Source organism: Micromys minutus (assembly GCF_963924665.1).
Source record: "Micromys minutus genome assembly, chromosome: 32".
Classification (NCBI taxonomy): domain Eukaryota; kingdom Metazoa; phylum Chordata; class Mammalia; order Rodentia; family Muridae; genus Micromys; species Micromys minutus.
Genome location: NC_137967.1, coordinates 6,870,783 through 6,892,136, shown reverse-complemented (window position 1 = coordinate 6,892,136; position 21,354 = coordinate 6,870,783). Strand labels below are relative to the sequence as shown.

General features: G+C 39.0%; 1 protein-coding gene across 3 annotated transcripts in view; it reads left to right on the top strand.

The window, feature by feature from the left end:
* LOC308413593 (vomeronasal type-2 receptor 116-like) overlaps positions 1 to 8,025 on the top strand; it is a gene marked incomplete at both ends in the record, with an annotated part of 711,488 nt that extends 703,463 nt beyond the window's left edge. For 2 of the 3 annotated variants that reach the window (XM_080908653.1, XM_080908652.1), the window contains 2 exons: positions 4,666 to 4,789; positions 7,121 to 8,025. In XM_080908653.1, the coding sequence (XP_080764779.1) occupies positions 4,666 to 4,789; positions 7,121 to 8,025 (1,029 nt within the window). The remainder of the gene's footprint in view (positions 1 to 4,665; positions 4,790 to 7,120) is intronic. The other variant, XM_080908654.1, reaches the window with a different exon arrangement.
* Between the last annotated feature and the right edge of the window lie 13,329 nt (positions 8,026 to 21,354).

Here is a 21,354-nt window from a genome sequence, read left to right as displayed (position 1 = left end):
GGGCCGGGCTCCGTTCTGCTCCCTGAAGTCGCCGCCAGGTGGAAACTGAAGTTCCAAAGTTTTGTTCATGGTCCCTGGATTAGGCAGGGCAAGGCAGGGGGTGCACTTTCTGTGTGCACTCCGCAGAGATCTCTCTGCTCCCTGGCTGCCTAGATCTCCTCTCTGTACCCTATTTTTAATAGGATTATTTGATTCTCTATAATCTAGCTTCCTGAGGGGTTTTTTTTTTTTTTTTTTTTTTTTTTTGTCTATATTGGATACTAGCCCTCTATCAGACGTAGAATTGGTAAGATACTTTCCCAATCTGTTGCCTGCCATTTTGACTTCTTAACAGTGTTCTTAGCCTTAGAGAAGCTTGGCAATTTCATGAAGTACAATTTGTCAATTCTTGAACTTAGAGCATATATCATTGTTATTCTGTTCATTTTTTTTCTGTGCACATTATTTCTATGCTCTTCCTACTTTCTCTTCTAATATTTTCAGTGTACCTGGTTTTATGTGAAGGCCTTTGATGCACTTGGACTTGAGCTTTGTATAAGGAGTTAGGAAAGATTGATTTGCATTCTTCTACATGCTCATTGCCAGCTGAACCAATGCCATTTGTTGAAGAGGCTGTGCTTTTTCCATTGCATGTTTTTACCTCTTTTTTCAAAGATCAAGTGACCATAGGTGCTTTGGTTCATTTCTGGGTCCTCAATTCTGTTCTGTTGATCTACCTGCCTATCTCTATACCAATACAATGAAGTTTTTACCACAATTGCTTTGTAATACAGCTTGAGATCAAGGATGATAACTCCCCCTGAAGTGTTTTTATTCTTGAGAATAAATTTCACTATTCTAGGGTTTTTGTTATTCCAGATGTACTTGCAAATTGCTCTTTCCAACTCTGTAAAGAATTGTGTTGGAATTTTGATGGAGATTGCATTGAGTCTGTAAATTGCTTTTGGAACGATAGCCATATTTATAATGTTGATTCTGCCAATCTATGAGCATGGGAGATCTTTCCATCTTCTGAGATCTTTTTCAATTTCCTTCTTCAGAGACATGAAGTTCTTGTCATACAGATCCTTCACTTCATTGGTTAGGGTCACCCCAAGTAATTGTATATTCTTTGTGTCTATTGTGAAGGGTGTCAGTTCTCTAATTCCTTTTTCAGCCTGTTTATCCATTGAGAAGAGCAAGGAGGCTAATTTGTTAGAGTTAATTTTTTGGAAGTTGTTTGCTAGTTTCAAAAGTACTCTGGTGAAATTTTTGGGGTCAATTAAGTATACAATCAAATCACCTGCAAATAGTGATGTTTTGATGTCTTCCTTTTCAATGTGAATCACTTTGATTTATTTTTCTTGTCTAATTGCACTGCCCAGAACTTCCAGTGCTATATTGAATAGTTAGGGTAAGAGTGGGCAGCCTTGATTTCAATGGGATTGCTTCAAGTTACATGGCTTCCATTGCTTAGATTCTTTTGCTTTTCACATCTGGTTGTCTGTAATTTTAGGTGATCTTGTTGTCCCTGACTGGAGCCTGTCTCTCATGTGGATCTAAGGGCCCATAGGCTCAGGAAGGAAATTGCTTCTGGGTGTTTGTCTCTTTGAGGACAGGTAGTGAGTTCTGACTGCAGTGACTCTATTCTGTCTCCATGAGCTCTGGTTGAAGAGCTCTTGCAAGATTCTCTGCTGGCTCAGCTTTGTGCAGGCAAGCCCTGAGTCTTGATAGCAGTCACTCTCCCCTATCCTTCATTTCTTCATCTATGTTAATTGAGAGTTTTGCTGGAGATAGTGGCCTGGGCTGGCATTTCTAATCTTTTAGGGTCTGTTTGACATATTCTCAGTATCGTCTAGTTTTCAGTCTCTGTTGAAGAGTCTAGTGTGATTCTGATAGGTCTGCCTTCATGTGTTACTTGAATTGTTTTCCTTAATGCTTTTCATATTCCTTCTTTGTTTTGTGCATTTAGTGTTCTGACTGTTATGTGAAGGAGAGAATTTTTTTGTAGATAGAATCTATTTGGAGTTCTTTAGGCTTCTTTTATGCTTGTGTGCATCTCTTTCATCTAGGTTAGTGAAGTTTTCTTCTATAATTTTCTTGAAGATATTTACTGTCCATTTAGTTGAAAACATTCACTTTCTTCTATACTTATTATCCTCAGTTTTGATCTTCTGTTTGTGTTCTGGATTTCCTGGATTCCTTGGGTTAGAACCTTTTTGCATCTAGTATTTTCTTTGACTGCTGAGTCAATGTTTTCTATGGTATCTTCTGCCCTGAGATTCTTTCTTCGACCTCTTGTTTTGTTTTGGTGATGCTTCTGTCAATGACTGTTGATCTCTTTCCTAGGTTTCCTAACCCTAGGGCTGTCTCACTTTGTGATTTCTTTATTGTTTACATTTCCACTTTAACATCCTGGATGGTTTTGCTCAATTTCTTCACCTGGATGGTTGTTGTTTTTTCTGTATTCTCTGTGGGTTTTGTGTGTCCTGTATTCCTCTTTGGTTCCTGTATGAAGGTGTGTGTGTGTGTGTGTGTGTGTGTATGTGTGTTTTTCTTATTCTCCTCAAGGGCTCCTAATTGTTTGCCTGCGTATTTCTGTATTTCTTCGAGGGAGTTATATATGGACATCTTAAACCCCTCTAAGATCATCATGAGTTGTGATTTTAAATCAGAATCTGGCTTTCCTGGTGTACTGGGGTATCCAGGACTTGCTGTTCCAGGAATAAATGGGTTGTGATGATGCTGTGAGTCTTGATTTCTGTTGCTTAGGCTCTTTGACTTGTTTAACACCATCTATTCACCTCTGGTGTTAACTGGTGTTGCTGATTCTGACAGTGGCTTTTCCCTTTTGGACTTCTGTGTGTCATCACTACTGGAGGACCAGCTCTCTCCCAACAGGTTCTGGGTAAAGAGAACTGTGGCCCAGGGTCAGCTCAGTGCACAAACATTAACTAGAGGAGATCTCTCCCAAAATGCTTTTCGATTCCTGTGTTCTGAAGGTTTAAGGTAGGTCCCTGAGAGCAGATTTGGTGATCTTACCTGAGCTCTGAGGGGTACCAGCACCCCTAGGAAGCCAGCGCTCTCCCAGAAAAATCTGGGTACAGAGAGCTGTATTACTGTGTCAGCTTGGGGTGCAACTTGAAACCAGAAAAATCCTGTCTCAGAATGCTCCTTCGTTCCGGTGTCCTGAATGTCTGGGTGCGTTCTTCTTAGGCCAGAAATTTGAGCAGAAGTGGTCTTTCCTGTGTTTTCAGATCCCGAGAGAGCAGCTTTAACCTACTTGGGTCTGGGTACAAAGAGCTGTAGCACAGTTTCAGCTCCAGGCATAGTAAGAAACCAGAAGGATCCTGTCCAGACTGTTTCTCAGGTACTGCGTCCTGAGGTCTCCAGATGGGCCCCTCAGAGCAGAAGTGGTGGTCTTCCTTCTTCTCTGAGGTGGGTGGCATTCCTAGAAGACCAGCTTTTCCTAGCATGGTCTGTATACAGAGAACTCTAGCACAGGGTCAGCATTTCCTGTTTTCCAATCTTGCATGTACCACCCTCAGAGCTCATGGTAGAGACACAGAACCACTTGCATGCGGACATAAAACCACTTGCACTTTGTGGCCTTCAGACTCCTTGCTCTCTTCTATACCTATTATTCTTACTTTTGATCTCATTTGTCCTGGATTTCCTGGATGTTTTGGGTTAGAAGCTTTTAACAAGCCCAATACTAGTTCATTCAGTGTTAAAGAAACAAAACAAGTGATAGAATATCAGGAAGACATGTTGATATGGCAATGTTTCTTTTTTTATAACCCAATGACAGTACTATAATACATGCAGAAAATAGTATTATCCATTATTGTCAGAGAGAAAAGTAAGGTAGTTATTTTGGTTCATATTTGTATACAAGCACTTTAGAGGCAGAGGTCTGAAAATCTCAATCTCTTTCGTACCAGTCTGCCATGTATTGGGAATCCAAACCATCCATATGTTATATAAAGACACTACCTGAAAATACATTAACCTCAGTTACAAAAATATGCCCATTTTCCTTACTATGACTTAACACAGTCTTCAAAATATTGCAGAGTTGACACAAACTTATAGAAAATTATAGATAACAAAAGGAGAACATGTACTCTGATCTTCATTGGGAATATTAATCTACTGATACATCATGATAAAATCCTGTTTCAACCATATCAAAAATATGGGAAATATTCTTCAAATCATTAATTAATGTTAAAGAACCTTATTTTTATAATAGAACACTACTTACTGGCCCTACTGCCCATAGTGAGATTCAACTACCATTTCAACTACCAATTAAGAGAATGCTTCAAAGTTATGAGGACAGGTAGTGTTAGATGAGAAAGTGTTTCAAAATTAACTCTGTCAGTCCACAGTACTTAGTTCCAAATTGAAAATAATTACCCAAAAAATATCATGTTGCAATTTCTGTAGATTTTGCACACAGCTCACTATCACCTCTTTTTCCTGAGTTAGTAGGTGTTCAGAAACTATTTATCATTATCCAGTTTATTTCCAATATTCATGTGGTCATTAAACAAAGGACAAGATGAACAGTCCTTCAGTTACTGTACATGAAAAAAAGCTTATTGAACTCAAAATGTGCTAATATAAATCATAAAAGAAATAGCTAAACCTCAATATACACGTGTGTCTAATTTATCTCAGATGCCATCCTCGGTTTGCAGTGCAGATTGTAGTCCTGGATACAAAAGAATCTGGAAGGAAGGAATGGCAGCCTGCTGTTTTCTTTGCAGCCCTTGTAGTGGAAATGAAATTTCTAATGAGACAAGTGAGTGTTTGCTGCTCTGATAAGTCCTGCAAATATATATTCCTCTTGTGCTACAATGAAATAATGAAGTATAAAATATACATCTTTTATAATTTACTAGTTATATAGAAACATACATATATATGTATATATGTATATATACATATGTATATTATATATGTATATATATTATATATATGTATATATGTATATTATATATATAATTGAGAGAGAGGGAGCATTAATGAAATTCTGCCAAAAACATATAGAAGCACTCATACCTTGTTTCTTACCCTACATACACCCTGACTCTTTTTGAATTAATGGAAGACCACATTTTCACAAAGAAATACTTTAGAAAATAAAACTGCTATGTGAGGCAATTGTCCACAAGATTTCCCCAATAATTAACTTATTATAAAAGTACATATATTTTCTATTAATTAAAAATATATTAAAAAGAATTAATTTAGTGTTATTTCATGAACATCTCTGTCCAACCTAAAATTATGGAAACATGTACATATAGGAGCCTCTAAAAACCAAAACAATTATAGAGTAGCTTAACTAAGTTATGAGACTGCTAGGTATTAAACCTATGTACTCTGTACGATTAATACAGAAGAGTAAAGTATTTGCAAATTTATGAGAAACTTCTAAGTATGTTTTATTCAGAGGACTATGTTCAAAGCCAGATGTGATCTGAATCCAGGATGTAGAGGGCAAGAGTTGACCTATGACGTAGAATACACAAAGAGAATCATAACAGCATGTTACATACCACGCCCATAATTAAAATAATTATTTAGGGTTTACAAAATGCAGAAAGTTTATAATTAACTTTTCATTCATTTTGCCCTTCATTCTATATAATGAATTAAAGTCCTTAGAAGACATGTCATGCCTGTGCAATGGTTCAACAGTTGAATCATTCCTTGCTAAGGTTTACAATCTAAGCTTTTTCCCAAGGTGCATTGAACCAAGCAACCTACTCAGGAGATGTCTTTTGAAGTGATGAACTCGAACATATACTATGCTCAAAAATAATTTTTAAACTACACTTAAATTGTTTTATATGTATAATCAAATAAGAATTAATAGTTACACTGATGGATTCCACAAAAATTACTTAATATATTTTAGTACATTAATTGCTTACATATGTGGAATGGGTAAGACATGTTCAGAACACATACGAGCAAATAATACCGCTGTATGTACATTTACATGCACTTGTGAGACACCTGACATGGCTGATGTGTCTGAACTCAGGTTCTCTTAGAGCAGAGTGTTCTATTCATACCTGATCCAACTTACTAGTCTTTTAGACAACTTATCAAATAACAGCTCTCCACAAATGCAATGTTATAGATACGAATTCTGAAAACCAACAAAGCACATCAGCATTTACTGAAATGACATAAATATGAAGTGACACTACAATCAGTACATATTGTGGCCATGATGGGATGACAACTTAGGAATGGGGTACCATTGCTTATACAAACCATCTGGGTTACCACTCTTGCTGGAGAGATGTTCTGTTCTCTTTCTCATTCTGTTTGTCAAGACTGATTTCATCTCTGAGTGCATTCACAGACACTGAGTCCCCTAGGAATGGAGATGAGGCAAGGATGAAAGTGCTCAGCACTCCAAATGAAAAATCGAGGTGAACAGCTCCTTACTACAAATTATCTACAAAGGTCCTTGTCACGTTCAATGCTAACATTACTGCATCTCATAAAAAAATTACAAGAACTTTTGTTTACTTACTGCATGATGATGATATTCTTAGGGATCATTTTTTAATGTTTTCTACTTTTCAAATATTAATTTTATATTCTCTCATTTTCTACCTTTCTATGTCAGCAAGATTGAGCTACTAAATTCTCTGGTACCTATTACTGGTCTTGTCCCACTAGAAGTCAGAGTCTCCATGTGTCACAGGGACTGAAATAATAGGAAAGTCAGTGATCTAAGGAAACGGTGGAGGGTTTTGTATTTATAAACTGTACCCAACTGCATTGTGGTTATGAATGTATCTTCTCTGACTTCAATAATCTGCTTGATATGAACTTAGAACCAACACATGCTTCAGAAAACTTTGCATTCTGATAACATAATAAATGATATAATCAACAAATTAAATAGATAAATAATTGCTTGGTTTGATTTTCCCTTAAATCCTTATGAATATTAAAAATTTAAAGCGATGCTGTGAAACAATGTCTTTCAAATGTATTCTCAATATTAAAAGCAGCATTGTAAGACATCTCTCAACATCCTCACTTGAAATACCTTGCCGATAAAATTCCTAAGGTAGCCCTAACTATATTTTCCTTTGCACATCAGATATGGATCAGTGTGTGACTTGTCCAGAAGGCCAATATGCCAACACACAACAGAACAAATGCCTTCAGAAAGATGTGATCTTTCTAAGCTTTGAAGACTCCCTGGGCATGGCTCTTGCCTTACTAGCCTTCTGTCTCTCTGCATTCACAGCTCTGGTACTTTGGGTCTTTGTGAAGCACCATGACACTCCTATTGTGAAGGCCAATAACAGAATCCTCAGCTACCTATTGCTCGTGTCACTCATGTGCTGTTTTCTGTGCTCCTTTTTCTTCATTGGCCATCCTAACAGAGTAACCTGTATCTTACAGCAAATCACCTTTGGGATTGTATTCACTGTGGCTATTTCCACAGTTCTGGCCAAAACAGTAACTGTGATTCTGGCATTCAAAGTCACAGACCCAGGAAGAAAGTTCAGAAACGTATTGGTATCAGGGACTCCCAACTACATTATTCCCATATGTTCCCTATTTCAGTGTATTCTGTGTACAACCTGGATTGCAGTTTCTCCTCCCTTTGTTGATACTGATGAACACTCTGAGCATGGCCACATCATCATTGTGTGCAACAAGGGCTCAGTTACTGCATTCTACTTTGTCCTGGGATACTTGGCCTGCCTGGCCTTTGGAAGCTTCACTTTGGCTTTCTTGGCCAAGAATCTGCCTGACACATTCAATGAAGCCAAGTTCTTGACCTTCAGCATGCTAGTGTTCTGTAGTGTCTGGGTCACCTTCCTTCCTGTCTACCATAGCACCAAGGGCAAGGTCATGGTTGCTGTGGAGATCTTCTCCATCTTGGCATCTAGTGCAGGGATGCTTGGATGCATCTTTGCACCCAAGATCTACATCATTTTAGTGAGACCAGAGAGAAATTCTATACAAAAGGTCAGAAAGAAATCATATTTCTGAACAAATATTTCAGGAATTCTGTCAAATGTAAAGTTGGTACGTACCCACCAAATATTGGGTTTCTAGTTTACAATTCCTTCACTGGTTCCTCTAGTGATGTCTGGAAATATCATATCTGCTGATCTTGTGTGCACTGTCCATAAAATCTTACACTCCTTCACATGTTTAGTGTCCTCTGGGTGAACCAAAATTCTAACATTATTTTTTACAACTTTATTTAAAGAAGGGAGATACATGTACAGATTTTTAAAAGCATTTGGCAATACTTTTAGAGATTTGATACCATACATTGAAATCGCACTAGTTAGCATAAGCATAAAGTACATGTAGAACAGAATGTAACATGAAAACAGTCAGAGTCTTCATGGTGTATATAGATTAAACATAATGATCCTTGAATACCAAAAGTTGCCACAGTGCTATTTTCCTAGTTCATGTGCTATTCATAACTTAAAGTCTAGATGTACCACACACTGAGCTGGTGCTATACACTTATTTTTTTCTTTCTAAGAAGGGCTGAGGCTTTCACTTTTTGTCCTTTGTTATTCTTGAGCTTAATATGGCCTGATTTCAGTGGCTAGTATCCAATTATCAGTGACTGCATATTATATCTGTTTTTTTTTTTTTGTGCCTGGGTTATCTCACTCAATATGATATTCTCTAGATGCATTCATTTTCATAGAAATTTCATAAAGTCATTATTTTTAATAGCTGAGTAGTACTCCATTATGTAAATATACCACAATCTCCGTATCCATTCATCTATTGAAAGACATCTTGGTTCTTTTGTGGATCAGAATAGAAAATCCAGAAATGAATCCGCATACATATGGTCACTTGATTTTTGAGAAAGGAGCTAAAAATATACAATGGAAAAAGTACAGTCTCTTCAACAACTTTTGTTGGCTCAACTTGCATTCAGCATGCACAAGAGTGAAAATAGACCCTTTCCTATCTCCCTGTACAAAGCCCAAATGCAAGTGGATCAAAGATCTCCACTTAAAACCAAGTACACTGAAACTATTAGAAGAGAAAGTAGGGAAAACCTGAGAACACATAGGCACAGGGGAAATTTTCCTGAACATAACACCAATGGTTTGTTTCTAAGACCAAGGATCAAGAAATTGGACTTAATGAGATCACAAATTCTCAAATTATTATTACACTTTTAGTCATCATGTTGCTTTCATGGAGATTTCCCTCCTAGTAATTTCCAAAAAAAAAAAAAAAATGTGATAAACTAAAGAATCAACAAAGACAAAATCAGAACACATTCACTGGCTTCCAGTAGGAGTACATACATGACATAATACTGACTGGCTTATCAGCTGCTCTTCAAGATATTGGCCCATTGTCTAAGGAGGAAAGATTCTTTATCTGCTCCTACATACTAACATATTATATCCAACTACGGACAGAAGCTGTGGACACCTACAGTCAAATTAGGGACTAATTGGTAGAAGGTGAGGAGGAGGGTGACTTTGGCGAGGACCTGCTGTCTCAACTAACCTTGACAGACAAGAGTTCTCAGACACTGAGACAGCCAGTAAGCATGTACCAGCTGATATGATGCCCCTGACACATATGCAGCATAGGACTTTCTCATCGGGCTTCAGTGAGAAAAGACACACCTAAGATCCTAGAGACTTGATCCCCAAGAGATTGGGAAAGTCTGAGGTTGGGAGAGAAGAGATATCCTCTTGGAGATGGGAGAGGAAGTAAGGATTGAGGTACGGGATGTGAAAGAGTCAGGCTGTGAAACATTAGGGGAATAACAACTGGACTATAAAAAATACATTAAAGAATAATAAAATAAAATGAGCTTGTAAATAATGCGACCTGCTATTATACTGTAGTTCTGGATGGGATTGTTAAAACAAATGATATTTGACAAATCCAAATTTTTCTCATAGACTGCCTTTGGTGTGCACAGCCTGTGGCAGATTCATTCCAGTGTGAACATGCACTGGGAGCAAACCTAAGGAACTGGCTCTGCAACCACACCTTCAACACCCAGAGATAGCCGAGCGCCCTGAGCTCAGTAACACACAATCACAGAGAAAGCTCAATTCCCAGATGAAGAAACACAGAATCAGAGACAGCTGCACTCTGAGTAGATCTGATACAACCAGGATCACAAAGGGGTCAGGTTCCTGTCAGAGACAGTAAGGCTAGATAAAGTCATAGATAACCAGATGTGAGAGGCATTCACAAAAACCTAAGCAACAGAAACAAAGGCTACTTAACAAAATCAAAACCCAGTTCTCAGCTACAGCATGACCTAGATACCCCATCATACCACAAAAGTTAAGATTGATTCAGATTTAAATTTACATCTCAGGATAATGACAGAGGACTTTAGTAAGGATATAAATAATTCCCTTAAAGAAATAAAATGCAGGTCAATACACTTACAGGTCAAAGCTCTTAAAGAGAAAACACAAAAGTCCCTAAATGAATTACAAGAAAACACAACCAAACAGTTAATGGAATTGAACAAAACCATTCAGGTTATAAAATTAGCAATAGAAACAATAAAGAAATCACCAAGGGAGACAACCCTGGAGATTGAAAACCTAGCAAGGAGATCAGAAGTCATAGATTCAGACACCAACAAGAGAATACAAGAGATAAATGGGAGCATCTCAGGTGCAGAAGACACCACAGAAAACATTGACACAACAGTCAGAGAAAATGCAGGTTGCAAACAGCTTTTTTAATCCCTGGACTGCCTGGTATCCTTTGGAAATCTCTCCTTTATTGGGCAGCCAAGCATTGGAACACAGGTGAGGTCACTAAGTGCTGGGTCACTGAAGTTTCTGCAGCCCAGTGTAACAAGAGGGTGTTTCCATGGAAATGATGGATCAGAAAATAACTGATGGCCCTGGATGAACTCCCAATTACCCAGAAATCACTCAAACAACCAAAGAAAAACAAAACAAACAAACAAACAAAAAATTAGGCGTCTCCCTTTTCCCTGAACGAAGAGTAAAAACCCACCAAGTTCTCCCAGTTCATCAGACATGGTACCTTTTACCAGAACCCAGAAACCAAAAGGAGCTTAGTGTTTTCTCCAAGTCTGCAGTTCATTCCAATGCATTTCCCAGAGACCCTGGATCAGGTGGGTCAGCCCACCTTTCGATTATCCAGAAAAAAAAAAGGCGATTTGGCCAGTTATCTCCTTATGTGCCCCCCTGTTACTCTTGAGTTTTACACGAAAAACAAACTCAGCTGTTTCGGTCCAAATTTAAAGTAACCATTTATTAAATATTAAGTACTGACCAAGAGATGGATCTGGGTCAGAAAAATCTTCGGAAGTTCCCATATAGAATAACCTGCGGTCACGTGTTGCAGGGATTTAGGCTATAATTAATTTAGCCACAGAACTTTCTCATTATGGCTTGTTGCCTCAAAGAACTACAATTCCCGGCATTCCCGGAAATTACCTTGTTGCTGGGCAGGTGATGCTTACAAGTTAATTTGGGAACAAAGCAGAAAAGATCCGTTTACATTACATAACCAACCTCACTTTCACAGCTTTGGGGTGGAGGTGCCTAATGAGTGAAGTGAAGGGAGAGCAAACAAGCTCTGGTTTCCCCTACTTAGTGAGCGCAGGGTCACCGTTCACGAAGGGGAGGAACAGGCGGATGAGTCGCCAGAGCTGCGGAGGTGGGTTCTTCTCAGTGCTGGATGGGAAGACAGACTGTAGGCTATTGCAAGACAGGCCCAAGTGCCACCGAAATGCAAACCTCTGAGTATCTCGAAAAGGTCTGGTACAGTACTGGAATACCGGAACAGGAATCACTATGCTCACTCAAACCCTTAGGGAGGCGCTCATGTAACTCAAGACTCAATGACCAATCAGGGCCTTGAGGTGCACCTGTCAGTCAGAATAGGAGGCAGGACATTCCGGTTGCCTAGCTGCAGCTTCAGCACTAATTCAGGACGTGGTGACTGCAGGGTCACTGCCTACAGAAGGAGGGAGCAAGCATGTGTGCAGAGGGAGCTGGTATGGTGGGGTCCCAGGGTCTGTGAGCTGTGGCCCGAAGTGGCTGCACGTTCCTTTTCTTTTTGTCCTGGTTAATCCCTGAACCCAGCAGAGGGCTCTGAATAACTTCCCTATGAGGGCAGCATCTGCTCAGAGCATCTTGCACAGAGACTTGTGTGTAGATACACCCTTAGGAGAGGCCTCATTTCTCTTCTAAAAGTTACTAACCCCCCTGTCATTTAACCTTTAGGTGTAAGACCGATTTGCAGTTAATTTTGGAGAGGCTGTAAAAGGCTCTCATGTTGGGTAGCACTACAGGATTAAACTGTGGGGTAGAAGAGTTGGGTTGATGATGTCAAGGATTTACCATTGCTCAGGAGATAGTTAGCAACAACAAGTAGAACTTAGCTGAGGAAGGAACGCCTCCTAAACACCCCACAGATAAGCCATATGTCAGCCAGACCTGTTAGAGGTTAGGATGCTAGGATACGTATATTTGTTCAGTAGGACTGTCCAGAAAGTTTGCTCCAAATCATAAGAAAGGAGACTGCTCTGATTTACAACCAGACACTAGGCCCTTCCTCATATCAAAGAACCAGCCTCTAACATCAACAAGGTTATAATTTAAATTCAATGGCTAAGCATATTGGCCTTTGAATCTATTGGCTAGCAAGCATGTGACAGGCCATGGGACCAGAGGGTCAGGTGACTATCAGTCAGTTCATTCTGGGGCTTTTTAAGAATGTTCCTGCTTCTTCCAAGAATTGTGGGTGGAGAATGGAACTTGGCTTAGCTTTGACCTAAGGCAGTAGGTATAAGGCTGGTGAAAGCCCCTAGGGTCCTTTAATGTAAGAATATTCATTTTCTGTGTTTTTATGTATGTAGTTAATTTCCTCTGGCTTGGTTCTTAGTTCACACATTGTATATGGCTGTGCTTGTTTTTGCTTAGTTGTCTTTTTGTTGTTTGTTTTGTTTCTGCTGCAGCTTTTAATATTCCTGTTGTTGTTGTTCTGTATCCTTGGTGTTTTATTATTATGTGGTAAAGGGATTTTCTTTTATGGTCAAATATATTTGATATTTTGTATGCATCTTGTAACTTGATAGACATTTTTTTCATTAGGTTAGGAATATTTTTGTTTATGATATTGTTGAAATGTTTCAGGACATTTGAGCTGATATTCTTCTCTTTCCTCTATTCCTATAATTCATGTTTTTTGTTTTGGTTTTGGTTTTGATATTTGGTTTCATCTTCATACAATGTCTCAGAGTTTCTGGATGTTTTGTGCCAGTAAAATTTGTATACTTAACATTTCCTTTGACTAATCCATTTTCCTCTTTTATCTTCAAGGTCTGAAGTTCCCATTGGCATCTCTACTCACTGGGTGAACCTTGCCTCTGTCGTTTCTCCTGAACTCCTTTAGATTCTGTTTTATCAGATCTGTGTCCATTTTTAGTTCATCAACAGTTTTATGCGGTTCATTCAATGGTTTGTTTGGTTTTCCTTGGCTTTAGTTTTGTGATTTATTGTTTTCCTGCAATTGTTTGATTATGTTTTCCTGGATTTCTTTAGGGGATTTATTCATGTCCTCTGTAAGGACCTCTATCATCTGCGTATAGTTAGTTTGGGGATGTCTGTCTTGTGCTTTCAGCTATTTTTGAATCCTTAGGACCTGCTGTGATAGGATAGCTTGGCTCTGTTGGTGACCTATTTCCCTGTGCTGTTGTCTAGGCATCTGAGGCGATTATAGGTGTAGGCACCGATTTCTGGCTTGTGCTTGTTTTGGTGAGAGTTTTATTCCTGTTTATATTTGCTGTCTCGGTTTCAGAGACTGTTGGCTGAATGTTGCCACATTTACAGACCCACCTCACTGTTGTGATAGCTGGTGTTGGAGAGTAGGGGAAAAGGAGTCCATGGAGAGATAATCTTAGCAATCCACAGGAGGTGCAGACAAAAATGAAGCTGACTCTCTTGTTCTCTAGTCATTACTAGGAGCAGCAGAACTATAGGGAGCCTTTTATTCTTTTAATTAATTTATTTCTTATATATAACTACACGGTAGTTTTCTTCAGACAGACCACAATGGGGCATCATATCTTATTACTGATGGCTGTGGGCCACCATGTGGTTGATCTCAGGACCTGTGGAAGAGCAGTCAGTGCTCTTAACCGCTGAGCCATCTCTTCAGGAAAGCTTTCAATCTGTTGGGTCAGTTGCCCTGCATGCCACAGAGCCCCGGGAGGTCTTCAGTCTGTGGTTGACCAGTTGCCCTTTGTACAGAGGAACTCCTGGGATGCCTTCAAGCTGTGATGTCTTCAGGGGTGCAGACAAGCTGGCATCATTTCTCAGTTGCCCTCTGTGCAGTAGATCTCCTAGGATACCTCAGGCTGTGGTGTCTGATGCCCCTGAGTATAGTGTAACTCCTGGGATGCCTCAGGATGTGGTATCTTCAGAAGAGCAGACTAGCTAGCAGTCTGTCCCAGCAGAAAGTCCCAGGAAGAAGGGGAGTGGTATTCGGCGGTTTTAGGGGGGTGGAGGTGATGGGTCCTGAATCTACTAGGCTCCCAGAACAGCTGTGGGACAGGGACAGTTTTGAAATGTGTGAATGTTTTAAGGAAATCTCTCCAATAAGACTATCCCTCTACCCACCATATATTATCTACTCCGGGCAAAAGAAAGAACCGAGGTGCATGAGGTAAGTGATGGTCTGTGAATTCTTTGACTTTGATTTTTGACTATAATCCTGTGGTTTTTGTTGTTGCTGTTAATGGACTATTGTGTTCATAGGCCTACCTTTGTGTCTCCTTTTATCAGTGGTGTCATATATGTTATGTTGTTTTACTAACTACAACTTAATTATAGTATTGTTTCTCTGAAAAACCAATAGACCTTTACCTATTTCTGTTCTTTGAAAGTTCGCAATATTGTGTTATTAGTTCCTTCAGCTTGTTCGGACACTTTCTGCAGAGAAAGTTTTAGTTTATTCTTGATTCTGAAGGCTTTACTGTTCTCTGTTCTTGGGACATCTATGTTTTTCAGTCACCATAGCCTTCAATGTTTCCGTTTTTGCTATTGAAGTCATTGATATGCTCAGCACATTGGTTTAATTCTTTTAAAAAAACGTTTTTAAACTTATTTTGTCTCTGTCGTAATTTACTTTGGTTGTCCACATTTCATCTGTGGAATCGTCAATTGAAGGTGTATCCTCATCAGAATGACTGGTTGCTGTGTTTGTGAGAGCTTGTGTTGACTGGTAATGGATGTGGAAAGGCTCTTCCACTGAGGGTGGAAATATCTCTAAGTGGTCCTGGCCTGGATTATACAGATTCCTGAGCATGAGGCAGTGACCAAAGCAGAGAAAAGCCAGATAACAAGGTCTGCCCGCAGTTTTGGTTCCTTCATTTCGTAGCTTGAATTACTGTCCTAAGCTCCCAAAGTGATGAACTGTGATCTGATGGAAATCAGCCAAATGAACCCATTTATTACAGCAGCTGTTTATGTTTAGAGGATCTAATCACAACAGCAGAGACTCAAATTAGGACAAAAATGTAGCTGAACAGTGATCTTGTTCCTGGATAGATGTGGAAAGCAGGACTTTAGATGGTCAAAGACAAGTTGGACATGGAGGTTACTTGGCTGTTCTTCATGACCTGGATAGTTGGAGACTTGATAGAATGGTCCTTGCTGGATCCACCTCAGAAGGGACTTTACAACGATGTGATGCTGGAGATCTACCAGAACCTCGGAGCTATAGGTAAAACTCAATTTTTATTTTTTGAGTTTGAAGATAAGTTGGGGGAACAACTGTTTGTTGTTGTTGTTGTTGATTTTTTTGAGGTTTTTTTGGGGGGTTTTGGTTTTTTTTTTTTTTTTTTTTTGGTTATTGATTTCTTCCTCCAATCTTGAATGGGAATGTAGAAGAATGAGGTGAATAAAGCTGGTAGTGTTCTAGGATTCTCTGAAGATAATGCATTATTGACTAATTTTCCATCTTATATATTTTAGGCTCCTATTGGGAAGACCCCAATATTAAAGAACAGTGTCAAAGTGATAGAAGACATGGCAGGTAATTCTTTGTGAAACCTAGTTCAAATGTGCTTCTGAAGTAAATTTAATACATTCTAAAAGATTTAAAGATCAGCAACATTTAAATATTCATAGCTTTAGGTGTTTTGATGACTACTAAATTCTCAGGAAGCCATGGACCTCAATGTCAGGTAGCTGATTTGTGCTTGCAAGGCATTCCTCCATGACAGTATTGAACAGATGTAACTATTTGAATCATATGATCTTTAGAACTACACTGCAGAATGGCCTTTTCCATCACCCTCATACCATTCAGATATCGTAAAGTGTATACACACTGAATAGGTGATCTGTGGTATGTCCAAAGCCTTCCAATAAGGAAATAGTCCATAGGAAAGCTGCTGTTGCTCATACACTTGTCCAAATTTGCTAAGGTCAGTGAGAGGGGAAGTTTGTGAGAGTGAAGAATGTTGTTGGGGAGAAACCTTAATTCCAACCGTTCATGTCTGAGGAACAAAATCAAACTGTGTGAATACAAGGTGGAAACCCTTTATTTGTTAATTTTTAATAGGTATATCATAAGTCTTCCTGGATACAGGCCATATTAGCACAAGGACATTGAAAGAAGCAGAGAATCTCTTACTAGATGTTATATGGTAGTCCCCACTTGTAGGAGACTTTCTGAATGTGATGCAAGTTTCTAATCACATTGTTTTTCAACTTCATTTGGAATACAGCCACAGATTTTTACTGTAGAAAATGCATCTGAGCATTTTAGTGAGGATATTCTTTTGTCCTTCCCTTTTCAAATGCAGTATGACTTAAAGTATAAGAAAATTTATGAACATAAATAGAGTGTTAAATCTGTAAATTCTTGTAGTTTTCTTTAAATATTTGGAAAGCTTAATTTAGAAAATGTCTGGTATAAATGTGAGCCATGTAATAAATGCTGTAACCATCAAAGGTATCTCTAAGGATGGAGAACAACCCACAGTGAAGGGAACACCAAGACTGTAAACAATGTGATAAACCCTTAAGATCTAATTCTCCTTAAGAATTAGACCAAAATATAAAATTAATTCACTCAGATTAAAAAGATCCATCAGTGTAATGAATGTGATAAAACTTTTACATGTTCCAATTATCATTGCAGGCATGAAAGAAGTCATGCTGGAGAGAAACCCAACGAAAATGCACAGTGTGATAAAGCCTTCACATATCACAGTCACTTTCAAAACATGAGAGAATTTATACTCAAGAGAAACCCTATGAAGAATTTCAGCAGAGTGAAGCCCTTGCATGTCACAGTAGTCTCCAAATACGTGAAAGAACAGATGCTGGAGAGAAACCCTACAAATGTAATGAATGTGATAAAGGCTTTGCACAACACCAGTATCTTCCTATCCATGAAAGAACACATACTGGAGAGAACCCCTATGAGTGTCATCAGTGTGGTAAAGCCTTTGAACATCAGTGTACTCTGTACTTACATAAAAGAACTCATACTGGAGAAAAAAGTTATGAATGTAATCAATGTAGTAAATCCTTTGCACAGTGCAGGTATCTTTAAACGCGTATATTAATACATACTGGACAGAAACCCTTCAAATTTAATCAGTGTGATAAAGCCTATAGATGACAGAGTTATCTCCAAACACATAAAAGAACACATACTGGAGAGAAATTTTATAAATGTAATTGGTGTGGTAAATCATTGGTATATCAAAGTCATCTTCAAAGTCATGAAAGAATTCATACTGGAGAGAAACCTTACAAGTGTAATCAATGTGATAAAGCCTTTTCACAACACCCTAGTCTCCAAATGCATAAAAGAACATACTGGATAAAAACCCTACAAATGCAATCGATGTAATAAAGCCTTTTTACAATACAGTAGTCTCCAATGGCATACAAGAACACATGCTGGAGAGAAACCTTATGTGTGCCACCAATGTGGCTAAGCCTTTGCATGTCATACTACTCTACAAAACAATAAACGGCATCATACAGGAGGGAAACCCTATGAATATAATCACTGTGGTGAAGCCTTTGCACATCACAGTAGTCTCCAAAACCATAAAAGAAATCATCCCTGAGTTAAGCCCTAAGAAGGTATTTAACCTGATGAGGCACTTTCACATTTCTGTAGTTTCCATCATCACGAAAGTATTCATACTGTAGAGTAAACATATGAATGGAAGCAATGTGAAGTCTTCACACATCACCATTATCTCTTAGTGTAGAAAAGAGCAGATATCAGAAATTGTTATTAGCAGTGTGAACTGGTGAGAGGACTCAGTTATCAGAGCCAGGCTGACTCCATGACAGGATGCAATCTGGCAGTTTGGCTGAGTGAACGAAGTTTGTGTTTTCCAGAACTGGAGAAATGCAATACAAGTCAATTCTGGGAGAAAACAGGCCCCACAGGCAGCCAATAAGAAGCTGTAGAAGGTGCCCTGCCACCTAGCTTGAGTCAAGTATAGTTAATTAGCAAAATCCCCCAAATCCCTAAGTGCCTTAAGCAATCACAAAAGCATAGTGTCCCTGAAGATAGAACCAACCAATCATGAGAAAGAAAGGCAAAATTCATGCATTCCTATTCTAACAGTTTTTATGTTGACCCTGAAGAGTCTACACTTCTGTCTTCCCTTCCAGTATATTGTAGACCCTTGCATGCAGGTTCTCTGCAGAATAAATTATCTTTTCTGTTGCATACTATTCAAGTCTGCAATTCTTCATGAGTCATGGGCCCTTAAAGTGATAAAGCCTTTTCTCAATATAGTTATATCTGAATACATAAAAGTAAACATACTAGAGAGAAACTCTAAAAATGTAATCAAGTGTGCTGACACCTTTGCATAACATGATCATCTTTGAATACATAAAAATATCCATACTGTAATGAAATTCTATGAATGTAATCAATGTGGTAAAGTCTTTGCACATCACACTCATCTCCAAAGCCATGAAAGAATTCATACTGAAGAGAAACCCTATGAATGGACTCGCTGTGGTGAGGGCTTTGCACATCACAGTCAGTCCTCTCCTGTCACATAAAACAACACATTCTGGAGAGAAGCCCTCTGGGTGTAGTCAGTGTGCTGAAGCCTTCGCATGAAGCAGCAGTTTTTCATGAGAAAAATATCACACTGCAGAGAATCCCTACAAATGTACTTACATGTGTTAAAGTTGAGCATTTCAGTGTCGTCTTTCTACAAGAGTAAAGCCTTTAGTGTGATATCAGTCTCTTAAAGCCTGTACATTTCACAGTGAGGTTTGAGGACCTGAAGGAACTCATAATGGTGGGGATTTGGTAAGATCGTTAACCCACACATGTTCTGTTACATAAGATTATTCTGGAGAATTAAAAAATCTTTGACAAGTGTCAACAATCTATTCAGGCACAATGATGTCACTTTTTTTTAAGTGCACTTCAAACTCATCTGGACAAAATCCAGCCCTTTTAGATTTCATACTTAAGTTATACAGAAATCTCATCCAGGTGTGAAACTTTACGGGTGTGTATTAGTGCCTTTTCTGTTGCTGTGATAAAAAAACAATGTCTCAGGCAACTTGTACGAGATGTTTATTTCTCTTATGCTTCCACACCATCAAACTATCATTACACCAATTGGCAGACATGGCAGCTAAAGGAGCAAGCTCAGAGCTCACACCAGTAGACATCAGTGACAGCACCCCACAGTCCACCAGTTGGCAGTACCCAGGTGTACCTTAAAAGGTGGAGTCCCAAAGCTGTCATTCCTCTAATGTATATGGAACCAGGGAAGAGTGTGATTGGCTCCTGCCTATGTCCAAAGTATTTCCTGCATCTGCAGAACTTCCCGGCTATGATACCAACAGGTGTTAGTTGAAGTACTTATCATGCCATGTTTTCTATTCTTGATGTTTTTGTCCATGTCAGCCTAGGTTCATTCTCTGACTCTGGTAGCTCATTAAAGAGTGGAATTCTCCTGCAACTGAATAAAGTTAGCCTCAGATGGGAGTGATATTTTTAATTGTCCATCCTACTAAAAGTTTTCAGGTGTAAAACTATATATACACACCCATCAGAAATGGAGTTAGCACTTTTTATTCATAGAGCTGAGTGTACATGTTCACTCTTACTTAACAAGGAAGACTTTGAAGGGATGAAGAAATAAAGAAAAAGAAACAAAGTAAAAAGCTGCAGAAAATAGGAAGCAGTTTCTATTCACATAAATGACCTGATAGTTAATCCTCTCCTGTAACCCAGTCCCAAGGATCTGATGGACTTTGTAGATACTGTGCACAAACACATGCGTGAAAACAGCCACATATATAAGAGAAAAGCTTAACACGGAATTCTCTACAATGATGGCCGAGCCCTGAGCCATGTAGTCAGCTGTTACAGTCAGACACACAAACACAGAGGATTTGTATGAGGAGCATGGGTTTTGCCTTCAAACCAGAAGAGCAGGAACAGTTTATTGTGATCAGTGCTGGAAGTAGTCAGTGTAAACAATCAGTTCTGGCAATCACCATTATGAAGAAGGACCCGAGGTTTTTGTGGGTTTTTTGTTTGTTTGTTTTATTTCCCAGCATGTATTAACTCCATGTTATATGAATGAAGACTGACCAGGTGGGTGGGTATACAATTTGGGGAGGTTAGCTTCATCCAATGAATATTGAATTTCCAGCTAGGGAGCATTACTTTCTCGATATGTCCAATGCATTTGCCCAGTTAAGTCAACTCAGAGAGTTGAAAGTAACACCATTGGCTGTAGCTGTGTTTGGTTGGTCAAACACATATTTTAATGTCATTACCTCTGCCAAGAAATCAGTCTCAGCTCAGGTTGATCCACTCCACTGTCACTTCTGTTTTTGGTGATCATCCCATTTACTGGCATACACAACACCCTGGGGTCTTCCACTGCAACTAGGCTTCAACAGTAGCCTCTCTCAGGCCATCTTCACAGTGCCAAGCCTCCACTCCTTTGCATGACCTGGGTGATCAACTGCAACTGAGGCTGCACTTTCAACAATGACCTACCAAGGCACCTCAAAGTGCCAATCTCTAGCCTCCAAAACCAATACTATGTGACTGACTCTTACACAAAACCAAGTACAGCTGCTGCAGGAGGTACAGCCTTGGCAATCTCTAGAACCCAGCTTCTTTGCGCTCTCAGAAAACACTTTCCAGATTTCACCTCAATGATACTGGTCTCTTTAATCACCAAGTATTTCTTAGCTCCAGCTAACCAGCATCATTTTATCCCAGTAGTTCCTTCCATTCCTGACTCTAAAGCCAGAGCCACATGGCCAAAGCTGCCGGCTTTTG